This window comes from Dreissena polymorpha, chromosome 1 (assembly GCF_020536995.1).
Source record: "Dreissena polymorpha isolate Duluth1 chromosome 1, UMN_Dpol_1.0, whole genome shotgun sequence".
NCBI lineage: Eukaryota > Metazoa > Mollusca > Bivalvia > Myida > Dreissenidae > Dreissena > Dreissena polymorpha.
Window position 1 is genome coordinate 198,923,122 of NC_068355.1, and position 12,080 is coordinate 198,935,201.

The following is a 12,080-nucleotide window of genomic DNA, read 5'->3' on the forward strand; positions in this document are numbered from 1 at the left end:
TGTCTATAGTACCCTTTCCTTGTCCTGGAGAGTGTTTGCCTACTGATCATGACGTATTGTGGTCTGTTCTTGCTCGGCGATGGCCTGTTGTCTATCCAGTGGCTAGGATGGATACCGGTTGCATTATTTCCAAGCTCACCGCATTAAGGATAGGAATCGGGGGTAAACATGTTCATCGGGAATAAAGATGTTCATCGGTTGTGGTTGTTATATGCGTCAATTCTATTAAGCCTTTTGTTCGGATGATCGGCACTAAAATACATACACAATAAACTTTTGTTCAGCTATATTTTAATATAAGTTTATACGTTGGCGGATAGAATTTACTGTTATACTTGTTTGTCTTTACCATGTATGCATTGATCACAGTTCTTGTGAAATACTATTTGAACGACAATAACATCGGTAGAACAGTGTTTGCTGTGTAACTACGTGTATCTATGTGCTATTTTATATATGGCAATGTGGTCATCAGTCATAATTGTTATGTATGTTAATGAAAGTTTCTTTATTGCCTTTAACATTGTATTAGGCTCTACTTCCGTTCAAATCATTACTCTAAACCAAATCATCTCAATCAAATACCCTATTTTAATAGGTTGCTTATTTGATATAGCCTAGATGTCGGGGTTGCTTAGTTTTATAAAACAGCCGTGTTGTGAAAATGAACTAACAGATTTTCAAGTTTCAAATTACATTACGAATTATATGTTTACTGCACATCGTTGGTTTACTCTGAAACAAATGCAATCGTTCGTTATTCTGCGCAACGAATTTCGTTGATATGGCATGAAAACGCTCTCGTGTTCCGCGCTTATTACGTGACGTTGTACATGTATTATATTTGGGTGCAGATCTTACATAGATAGAATAGCGGATGTTGATCAGAATTTATCTCCTGGATATGTTTCGTGGGCATTCATTATTTGCTTATATTTAAAACATACTAATATTATGGCGTGTCAAACGTTACACAATTTAATGGATCCATATTTCCATGGTATATTTGTAAATATATGTTCCATAGTTCCATGTCTGCGATGTATAAGTGTATATGTTTGTTGTATCAAGTCATATACATGAGGTAAAATCATATTTGTGTATTGCAAAACAGATGTGATGAATAATTTCATATTTATGTTTGATATGTGCATATATATGTTCTAAAATTTTATATATGTATTAATTTTTTTTATAAACATGTGGTAAAATTCTGATATTTGTGTTGTATAATTTTCTAATTATTAGTGTGTTCTTAATATTCATTATGATGTACAATATTTCCATACGTTGAAATATATGTATAAATATATATATATATATATATATATATATATATATATATATATATATATATATATATATATATATATATATATATATAATTAAAACTAAAATTGGTTAATATATATATCTTGAAGTCGTATATAATCCTTTACTTAAAGTTACTTGTTACCCATTTGTTATATGAGTAATATAAAATATTGTAATCAACTTAAGGAACACGCATGATAATAAAAGGTTTACCAGAAACAAGAATGAATGAATGAATGAATGACCGTCTTGGCGTCTAGAAAAAAGGCATAGGCAAACAGCGTAGACCCCCAATGAGACACCACATGATGCGGCGTCTCATTAGGGTCGGCGCTGTTTGCTTAAAGGAATTTCTGTAAGAAATATTCTAAATATAGAAATAAATATACTAGACATCCCTAATTTTGGAAATAAATTGATCCAATTTAGAAGGATGAAAGGGTCCACTAGGCATAAATGGGTTAAAAATGGTTAATACGAGAATGCGGGAGAATCTGTGTGAATCCCAATAGAAATTTTGTACGTGTATATTCAGTACAATCAGAGACCTGCACAGTCAACAGCGATTGTGTGGTGACGGCGTGCTCTCCCGGAAGTGACGTCATCTGTCAGCACCCGGACGGAAGTGACGGAATCAAGCCTGGAGGCGGTTTGTGCACGTGTCAGGCACAGGGCGGTGAGTGTTCATAGTAATGATGATAATGGTAGTGATGTGGATGATGACGCAATAATCCTTGTTTTTCGAATATTCATGTCCTATATCATTTTCTTACAACAGTTTAAACACGGTCATTTTGAAGGACCCTACCGCACTCCTATTGTAATAAGACTGTAAAAACATATTTCATGCATAGGCGCCATCTTATGTTATAAGCGCCATCTCCTTGGCATTAGTTGCACCTCTTTGGAGAAAAAGCAAAAATAGTAGATGGACCATTAACCGATGTTTTTGTAAATTTATTTGTGTGTGTACATGTACATGTATTTTGAAAGCCACCGCATTATGTCAATACTGATATAATAGGCAAGATTATTGTTCTTCAGGAAGGAAATAAACAAATCATCTAGTAGGTGTTTGAAATTTCACTATGTGACAACCTTTAAAGCTCATCACGTTTCCGAATGGGTTGTATCTGTATGTTTGTGAATTTTTTGTGGGTGAATTAATATTTTCTGAATTGAACCACAATGCTCGTTTTTTTAATAAATACGCGAAATATGTAGACCTATAAAACCTAATATTCTACTAGATATCTGCAATATTTTCAAAAATTTCCCGTGCTTGGAGCCATCTTGTAAGCACCATTGTTTCGATTATGAATGCATCTCCTTAAAAGGTGGCGCAGTGGGTTAAAACCCGTGACATGTTTTTTTTAATAGTGGTTGACTTCCTAAGGCTTAAAGGGTCCGTCCAACAGATTTTGGCATGTATTGAAGCTTGTCATTAAATGCTTTAAATGCTTTATATTGATAAATTTAAACATTTGAACTATTAATCTCCAGTAAAAAAAGAATACAATTTAAAAAAAGGAAAAAAGTAGCCCTCAACGGGGTCCGAACCACTGACCCCTGGATTCCTGGAGTAAAAAGCCTCCCGCCTAGACCACTCGACCATCCACGTTCTCATTAGAGTGAATGTATTGTTTAGCTATATAAGCAATCCTCGTAGTTTCCCAACATATCGAATCGCGTCGATACGACGCTTTATTTGTTGGACGGCCCCTTTAAAGTACGATTGTATTCAGGTTTCATGAACTTGCCCTGAAATTACCCCGACCCTTTTGTCGAGCCCACTGTTCCGTTTTTTAAAGTATTTAAATGTACAATATCCTGTACACGAGAACAGAAAAGTCTTCGTACAGTCGATTGGTGTATAGCGGATAACTAAGGACTTTGAGTCTCATTTCAACGTTAACACCATGCATTCAGTAATTAAACCATTAAACCTAGATAGACACATGTCTTTCCTATTGAAACATGCCAGCGGTTTTAAATTTCCGAAAAAATATTATTTGTTTACAGCGCGAATTTCATGGTACACTGATTCAGCCATTACCGGATCGCTTAGGTCTTTATCGGATTACATGTGTATCGTGTTATTTCTTGAAATTTGACACAGCATTTGTAAAAATAATTGCAATATATGTACTTTTTTTAGAAAGGAAATTCATTTCTGCGTTTAATAAGACCAAGTCCATGGAAATCGCTGCACAATTGATGAAGTAATGGCTGTTCAAAGCGATGCACCCTATATTCGGTCATTTTGAGTTAATACCTTGTTATATATATAGATATATATATATATATATATATATATATATATAGAGAGAGAGAGAGAGAGAGAGAGAGAGAGAGAGAGAGAGAGAGAGAGAGAGAGAGAGAGAGAGAGAGAGATTTGATAGTGAAAAATATGTTTTTAGAGACATCGATTTTTCGTTATAATTTGATTATTTTTTATTAAAAATGATGTTTTCACTAATTAATATCATAACCACACGCTAACCACATGTGTATTGGACAACTTCAATTGAGTTTATATTTATTTTGAGACATTCCTGTCATTCCTGAATATAAGTCACCACATGTCCGTTATTCACTAAATCCCAAGTTACAGCTTTCATGCTTATTTTATATGGTACGCATCAATTTGGTTTCTGAGCATTCTTACTTTTGTAAAGGACACATAATACTAAAATATTACATCAATGAACATTATGTTTACCAAACAAAATCTGCAAAATTCAAGAAACCATTCGTCTGCACTTTTCCTGTCGTCACAAAAACGGTGCGTACATAACGTAACCTTGTTTTGCTTTCGAAAAAAGAAACAGTTGTAAACATTGACACACGTCAACAAAAACATGAATTGACTTAACAATGATAGGCTTTTTGTATTCAATTCATTGAAAACTATAAATCTTAACAGAAATAAAAGTATTTTGCAAAAAACGTTTAACCTATCCGTTACTCACTAAAATCCGCTATACACCAATCGACTGTATTTAAATACATAACTTGAGTTTTCCTTCAGGAGTTCTGTGATTACGGGCCGTGGTCACACACCACTGATTATCGTTATTTGCGGTTGCAGAGTGCTTTACCAGAGCTGACTTGTCTAGGGGCTAATGCGAACCTCCCGTGTCCTGACTTTCGGCGCCATTGCTGTGACAACAAGTTTATCTGCGACCGCTTCCCCATCGGCATCGGCAACCAAACAACAGCGGGCAAATAATTGATGTTTAATGACTTTGTGAATAAATGTATTCTTACCGCTTGTATCATAAGTCTGTAAGCAATACCTCATGGTATGACACATATAAAAATATTGTCCGTTAGTATTTCTAAATGAATTCACTATAAAACCGGCTTGGCTGCTTAAATATAAAGAATTAAATGCACGTCGCCGTGGTGTAATGGATAAGGTGTCCGCCTAGCGACCGGAAGGTCATGGGTTCGATCCCCACTGTAGGAGCGTTCTTTAGATCTCTCTCACAGACACCAAGTACTGGTTCTAGGCCCAGGAAACGGACTCGAGAGCGTTTATAGAAGCCTCAGGCTTTCGATGCAATCGTGCTAAAATAAATAGGTTTTAACTAAATCCGAATGTGTAAGTGAAGGATCTTTGGACTTTAACCAACTTAAGGCTACATTCCACTTAACAATTGTGTATTCCTTAGTTGTAGTTCCTATTTCTATATAGGTCATTTTCTCTTTTTATTTAAAAGCTATTAAGCAATCACACTACTGCTTTTGCGGTTATTTAGTGTATTCTATGTGTATCCTCAGCATGTTTGCTCATTTCATTGAGGACTACGTTGAAAGTTGAACGTTTATGGTGTGTTTATTGAACTACTGTGCTTTCGTCGAAATCTGTCGAAAAACTGTTTTCTGAGGGTTTCTGCATTTTGGCAAATGGTGGTTTTTTAGAGGTTGCATGACATATCATTTTAACTTCAGATTAAAATGTGAAAATAAGTTGACACCAATAAAGTCAATTTAAAACCATCTTAATGCTTACATGCGATTGTTTAACGATGGCAAAATACAAAGTAAACTTCCCTAGTTGTTACTTGCGAGTCTCGTACCGTTGCTTTGTTGATGAATAACCATACAGATAATCCAATGCAATTGCGTTATGTACATAACGATGGGAATCTGCATGTGTTGTATAGATACGATCGCAACTGTTTTACTAAAATAATGTACATCCGTTATATTTTGAAGCAAAACGTTTAACAAATAAATATTTCGAAACGAATGTAAGACCGGTACATGTTTTCGCTGAGAAATTTTGATTTTAAATAGTTGTTCAATAATACAATACATATATTGGATTGTGAGAAATAAGCAACTGTGTTTTTTGATTATATAAGAATAAAATATTTTCTTGTGAATACAACCAAATTTAGAAATAAAGATTATGTCAATGAAGTGAAACTCCATTACCCTTTCCTTTTGACACCTTTTTAATATTTGGCTTATCATTCGAGTATCAAACAATAGAACAGAACATAACATAATAGAACCGAACGATTATTTATGACTTTAGCAGGTACAGATCATCGACAAATACATAAACAAAATAAGGCAACATAAAAAACGCAAGCGTCAAAATAACACAATAAAAAAACAAAAAAAAAACAAAGTTAACGGTTTCATAAATTCTAATGCATTTTTGAACAATATCTGACTTCAAGTTATGATCATGCACCTAGTCAAAGATGTTAATTTTTACATGTTAATTAAATAAGATAATCCGAATATATTAAACTGCAATAACTAATGATCAGAGATTTCGATAAAATTATAAAATTATGATAAAAGCGACCAAATTCTTTTTATCAGCTGCAAATGAGCATGTCGAACTTTGAAGAAGCGAACACATTTCTATAGTAGCTGTACACCATGAAGAAACTGTAACTGTTAATAAGCGGAATTGTCTAATATTAACCCATTTATGCCTAGTGGACTCTCTCATCCTTCTAAATTGGATCAATTTATTTCCAAAATTAGGAATGTCTAGTATATTTATTACTATATTTAGAATATTTCTTACAGAAATGCCTTTTCAGCAAAAAGCTCAGACCCAGATGAGACGCCGTATCATGCGGCGTCTCATCTGGGTCTACGCTGTTTGCCAAAGCCTTTTTTCTATACGCTATGCATAAATGGGTTAAGGTTCAAATACAGTGTGTCAAAATTTCACGTTGCGTACAGCATAATCATTTACATAAATGAGTTACACATCGAATTTTTGGCAGATAAGCACCACATACCGGTGTGTTTACATCCATTAACGTTCAGTCGTGAACCCCACAAAGTCACGTGATCATTCACTCTGTATTCTATTTCCTGGGAACGCATTACAATAAACAAATTTTAAGAAACTATGCATCATACTAAAAGTAACGATATATATGAATGAGTGTAGCTGTATATCGCATGAGGAGCAATATCGAATAGAATCTCTTCGTGACCAATCAAGACTATGTTTTTTTGTTTATCTCTGAACAGTTCAACCCATCTACTATCATCTGCTAATAACTATCGCACATATACTTTCGAGTGAAAGAGTGCACTTTTCAAACTTTGTCTGAGAGACAACCATGTACATCTAGTTTGTATGTTTATAGTATGTGTATCGTTATGTTTTATATCTCTGATGCTATGTAATTTCACCTTTTTTTCTAATTACCGAATAAGTTATCTATCCTGTTTCGATAGGGTCTACTGATCGGTAACTTCCGGTATATGTTGATCGCGTATATGTGTGGGATTGCGTCTATGTGTGGGATTGCGTGTATGTATGGGTGTGCGTGTATGTATGTGAGTGCGGGTATTTATGAGAGTGCGCGTATGTGTGGTAGTGCGTCTATGTGTGGGAGTACGTCTATGTGAGGGAATGCGTCTATGTATGGGAGTGCGTGTATGTATGGGAGTGCGTCTATGCATGGGAGTGCGTGTATGTGTGGGAGTGCGTCTATGTGTGGGAGTGCGTCTGTGTATGAGGTGCGTGTATGTATGGGAGTGCGTGTATGTATGAGAGTGCTGGTATGTGTGGGAGTGCGTCTATGTGTGGGAGTGCATCTTTGTGTGGGAGTGCGTGTATGTATGGGAGTGCGTGTATGTATGAGAGTGCGTGTATTTATGAGAGTGTGTGTATGTAAGGGATTGCGTCTATGTGTGGGAGTGCGTCTATGTATGGGAGTGCGTGTATGTATGGGAGTGCGTTTATGTATGATAGTGCGTGTATGTATGGATATGCGTCTATTTGTGGGATTGCGAGTATGAATGGGAGTACGTGTATGTGTGGAGGTGCGTCTATGTGTGGGACTGCGTCTATGTGTGGGAGTGCGTCTATGTATGGGAGTGCGTGTATGTATGGGAGTGCGTCTATGTGTGGGAGTGCGTCTATGTGTGGGAGTGCGTGTATGTATTGGAGTGTGTCTATGTGTGGGAGTGTGTCTATGTGTGTGAGTGAGTGTCTGTATGTAAGTGCGTGTATGTGTGGGAGTGCGTGTATGTATGGGAGTGCGTGTATGTGTGGGAGTGCGTGTATTTGTGGGAGTGCGTCTATATGTGTGAGTGCATGTATGTATGTAAGTGCGTGTATGTGTGGGAGTGCGTGTATGCATGGGAGTGCGTGTATATGTGGGAGTGCGTGTATGTATGGGAGTGCGTCTATGTGTGGGAGTGTGTGTATGTATATAAGTGCGTGTATGTGTGGGAGTGCGTGTATGTATGGAAGTGCGTGTATGTGTGGGAGTGCGTCTATGTGTGGAAGTGCGTGTATGTATAGGAGTGCGTCTGTGTGTGGGAGTGCGTCTATGTGTGGGAGTGCGTGTTTTTATGGGAGTGCGTGTATAAGTTGGAGTGCGTGTATGTGTGGGAGTGCGTCTATGTGTGGGAGTGCGCGTATGTGTGGGAGTGCATCTATGTGTGGGAGTGCGTGTATGTATGGGAGTTCGTGTATATGTGGGAGTGCGTCTATGTGTGGGAGTGCGTCTATGTATGGGAATGCGTCTATGTGTGGGCGTGTGTGTAGTATGGGAGTACGTGTATGTGTGGGAGTTTGTGTTTGTATGTAAGTACGTGTTTGTGTGGGAGTGCGTGTATGTATGTAAGTGCGTGTATGTATAGGAGTGCGTCTATGTGTGGGAGTGCGTGTATGTTTGGGATTGCGTCTTATGTGTGGGAGTACGTCTATGTATTGGAGTGCGTGTATGTGTGGGAGTGCGTGTATGTATGTGAGTGCGTGTATGTGTGGGAGTGTGTCTATGTGTGGGAGTGCGTCTATGTATGGGAGTGCGTGTATGTATGGGAGTGCGTGTATGCTTGGGAGTGCGTGTATATATGGGAGTGCGTGTATGTATGGGAGTGCGTCTATGTATTGGAGTGCGTCTATGTGTTGGAGTGCGTCTATGTATGGGAGTTCGTGTATGTATGGGAGTGCGTCTATGTATGGGAGTGCGTGTTTGTCTGGGACTGCGTGTATGTATTGGAGTGCGTGTATGTGTGGGTGTGTGTGTATGTATGGGAGTGCGTGTATGTATGTGAGTGAACGTATGTGTAGGAGTATGTGTATGTGTGGACGTGCGTGTATGTATGGGCGTGCGTGAATGTATATGCGTGCATATATGTATGGGAGCGCGTGTATGTATGGGAGTGCGTGTATATATGCGGGCGTGCGTGTGTATATTTACATTATGCTTTGTTTTATATTTATGTATTGTGAAAATATGTTGTCCTTATGTGCCTTATAGAGCGTATTGAAATAAACACTTATCAAAATCATAACCACGTACATCTAATGTTGATCTCATCAGACGTTCAGAAGGTACAACCGACAATACAAGTGACTTATTCGCACATGACGGACCACGCCTCTAAACCTATTTTGGCGATACGTTTTGAGTACAATTAGATAAGATGTACTGCCATAAAAACGTGCTATGCCCAAGATATATTAGGGACATCGTTATCCTTGTGTATACCATTGACTCTCACAACGACCAACGATGAACACAGTCTGTGTGGCTATAATTGCCTGCTGTTTGGCCTTCGGTAAATACGAATAGCTGTTTTTAATGTTTTATTTTATTTACTAGTGTTTGGTGAGGCGAATTATACATTATGAATTAAACATGTTTTTATTGTTGTCAACTTTTTATTAAAGTGTAGTTGTTTTGCGGGTTGGAAAACTTATAGAAAATTCGTGTGTCTTCGGTCATTGTAATAATTATATAAATTGTACTGCATAAATTCAGCGCATACTGTGTTATTGTGAAAGTCGTAAGAAGTAACGTTGGCCTATGCAACTTCTAGGAATAACTCCTTCAATTGTAGCTGTCCATAACATTAGTCTTTTGTAAGTTTATGTGTCGTAAGCCATAGAAATATGTCTGCACGTTTGAGTAACTTTTCTGGGTAGAACCAGTTCTGAGTATCGTGTGATGTTTCGATTTATTTGTAAGCTCCAACAATCAGAGACAAACTTCCGATCGCAAGGCGGGGTGACATTATAACCAGTGCACAACTGCAGTCTAGTCTTGTTTTAAGTATATTAAGTCAACCCTTCAACAACGCCCTCGTTGTGTAATTCCTAGGAATCGGAACTTGGTCGTCGAACGTATTGGTCGACAAATAACCTTAAATAGGAACGTATTTCGCACTTTAGACATACGGTGTGCCAATCCCTGTTCTGTATCACACCCTGGTTTCAGTGGCCGCGGAGATGTGCACCACGAATTCTGACTGCGTGGCGACCCAATGTGCAACTGGAAACACCGTGATCTGTCAGCACCCTAACAGTACTGACGGCATCAAACCGAACGGCGGACTGTGCACGTGTCAGGCGCAGGGACGTGAGTATCTCAAGCCACTCTACCAACTTCCGTAATAGGGAACACTATATCAGATTAATATGGATTAATAGACATGAGCCGTGCTCTTGGCAAGCCGACCAGTCCGCGCAGGCTAACAAGAGACGCAACGTTCCACCTCCGGTAGATTTTCGTTTAAAGAGACTTCAACTAATCAAACTATTGATAAAGGCTGTCATTTTCTTCATTGTTAAACCTATGAGTTTGCTGCCTAGTTGATATAACGTACTTGGCCTCGTAATGTTCTAAATACCATTTATTGTTGAGTCTAGCTTGACACTAAATACCTTCAATGACATCATTATTCATAAATAATAATATGCTTATGCAATTAGTGGCACCTGTAGTACTGCCACCTGTTTTTTTGTTAGGACAAATAGACCGGTACACGTGCCATCAGAAGCGACGTTAGGACAAATATACCGGTAAACGTGTCATCAGAAGTGGCGTTAGGACAAGTAACTATGATTAGTAGGATTATTAAAACGACGTTTTGACAATGGCTGTATATTGACATAGGACGAACCTGTGTTAGTGACATCAGTAGTGACGTGGGGACCATTAAACCTGTATAAGTAAGTATAACCTGTATCTGTTGCCGTGGGATAAACCCCCTGTATAAGTGACACCTAAGGTGACGTTGGGAAAACACCCTGTATAAGAATTGCTGAATGCGCTTCACCAATGCCGTATATTGTGTATTTCAGAGTGCACGACCCGGGCCGACTGCTTGGGAACCTCCGTCAACCTGCAGTGTCCAGACTCACAGCGCCATTGCTATGACAACAACTGCATCTGTGACCGCTTCCCCATCGGCAAACGTGCCGCTCTGAATTAGACATTCATACCTCTATTGTACTGGGTTTATTTCCAAGAAATAAACTATTATATATAAATTCGAGTTTGTTTATTGTTGGAATAAAGATTCTTCTGCTTACCTTGCCACATAATAGGAAATCATTTTGATTTATCACTTGATGTTTTGAAGAAGCCATTAAAGATAATTAGTTTGCGCATCGAACCATCACACATGTACACACATCTAGACTTCTTTTTTACTCATTGAAAATCCGACTACTGGCAGTGTATAAATGTAGAGGTCCTTTGCACATTCCACCTCGTCAAGTTACATTTCATTGGAAGCTGAATTGGGAGATTTATAAGTTTGCAATTATCCATGCGGTGTAACATGAGGCAAAGTATAGACACAACAATGAAATAGTAATTAACCTGAGAATTTCAATAAATGCGGACTTTATATAATTTAATGTTCTGTTCATATAGTTCATACAGTTATATTAGAATTTATCTTTCATTTTTAGTTATTATCTATAACTGTACCTTTGAATGAATTTCTGCAGGACAAGGTTTTAAATCTGAACTAACATCTTTATATTAGCAATCTATTTATATCGCCTGAAACATGTAGTGCAATCTCTTACCGGTGCAGGCAACTAACCAATCAAAATATTAATACAAATACAAATACACATATATAGCGCAAACATTATTTATCATTATTCGATTGCGCTGTACACGGTGCTATAATTTAGAAAAGCTCATTTGTCATATAAAACAAATGCGTTTTAAGTTTTGATCTTAATTGTCATTCTCTCAGTGCGCAGGTTAAGCCCTTTAGAAGAGCATTCCACCATTTGGGTCCAACAACTGCTATTGATCTTTCAGCCATGTTTATCCTAGATCTTGGGATGTTGAAGTCATAATCATCAATCGATCTGAGTCCGCATTGACCTTCCTCAGTCATTGTGTAAAGCATTCGCTATAATGTATAGTCACGGTATTGATCAGTTGTATCATTAGTGCAGTTGTATCATTAGTGCAGTTGTATCATTAGTGCAGTTGTATCATTAGTGCAGTTGTATC

At 37.7% G+C, this 12,080-nt stretch overlaps 1 protein-coding gene and 1 long non-coding RNA gene across 3 annotated transcripts; both read left to right on the plus strand.

The window, feature by feature from the left end:
• The first annotated feature begins 1,572 nt into the window (after positions 1–1,572).
• On the plus strand, positions 1,573–4,584 carry LOC127864560 (uncharacterized). Its single transcript, XR_008042078.1, has 2 exons — positions 1,573–1,990; positions 4,406–4,584. It is a non-coding gene; the product is annotated as an uncharacterized LOC127864560 (long non-coding RNA).
• A 2,422-nt stretch (positions 4,585–7,006) lies between these two features.
• LOC127864554 (uncharacterized) lies at positions 7,007–11,092 on the plus strand. Of its 2 annotated transcripts, none has more exons than XR_008042075.1 (3): positions 7,007–9,378; positions 10,038–10,178; positions 10,904–11,092. XR_008042075.1 is itself a non-coding variant. In XM_052404298.1 (3 exons), the coding sequence occupies exons 1-3, from the start codon at positions 9,333–9,335 to the stop codon at positions 11,032–11,034; spliced, it is 318 nt and encodes a 105-aa protein (XP_052260258.1). In that variant the 5' UTR covers positions 9,215–9,332; the 3' UTR covers positions 11,035–11,092. The 2 variants fall into 2 exon arrangements, 1 of the variants encoding a protein (XP_052260258.1); XM_052404298.1 differs by having other exon boundaries at positions 9,215–9,378.
• Positions 11,093–12,080: the final 988 nt, after the last annotated feature.

Coding starts and splice junctions, on each gene's coding strand:
- LOC127864554 (XM_052404298.1), top strand. CDS start 9,333: ATGAACACAGTCTGTGTGGCTATAATTGCCTGCTGTTTGGCCTTCG. Junction 9,379..10,037: donor TGCCTGCTGTTTGGCCTTCG/GTAAATACGAAT, acceptor CCCTGGTTTCAG/TGGCCGCGGAGATGTGCACC. Junction 10,179..10,903: donor CACGTGTCAGGCGCAGGGAC/GTGAGTATCTCA, acceptor TGTGTATTTCAG/AGTGCACGACCCGGGCCGAC.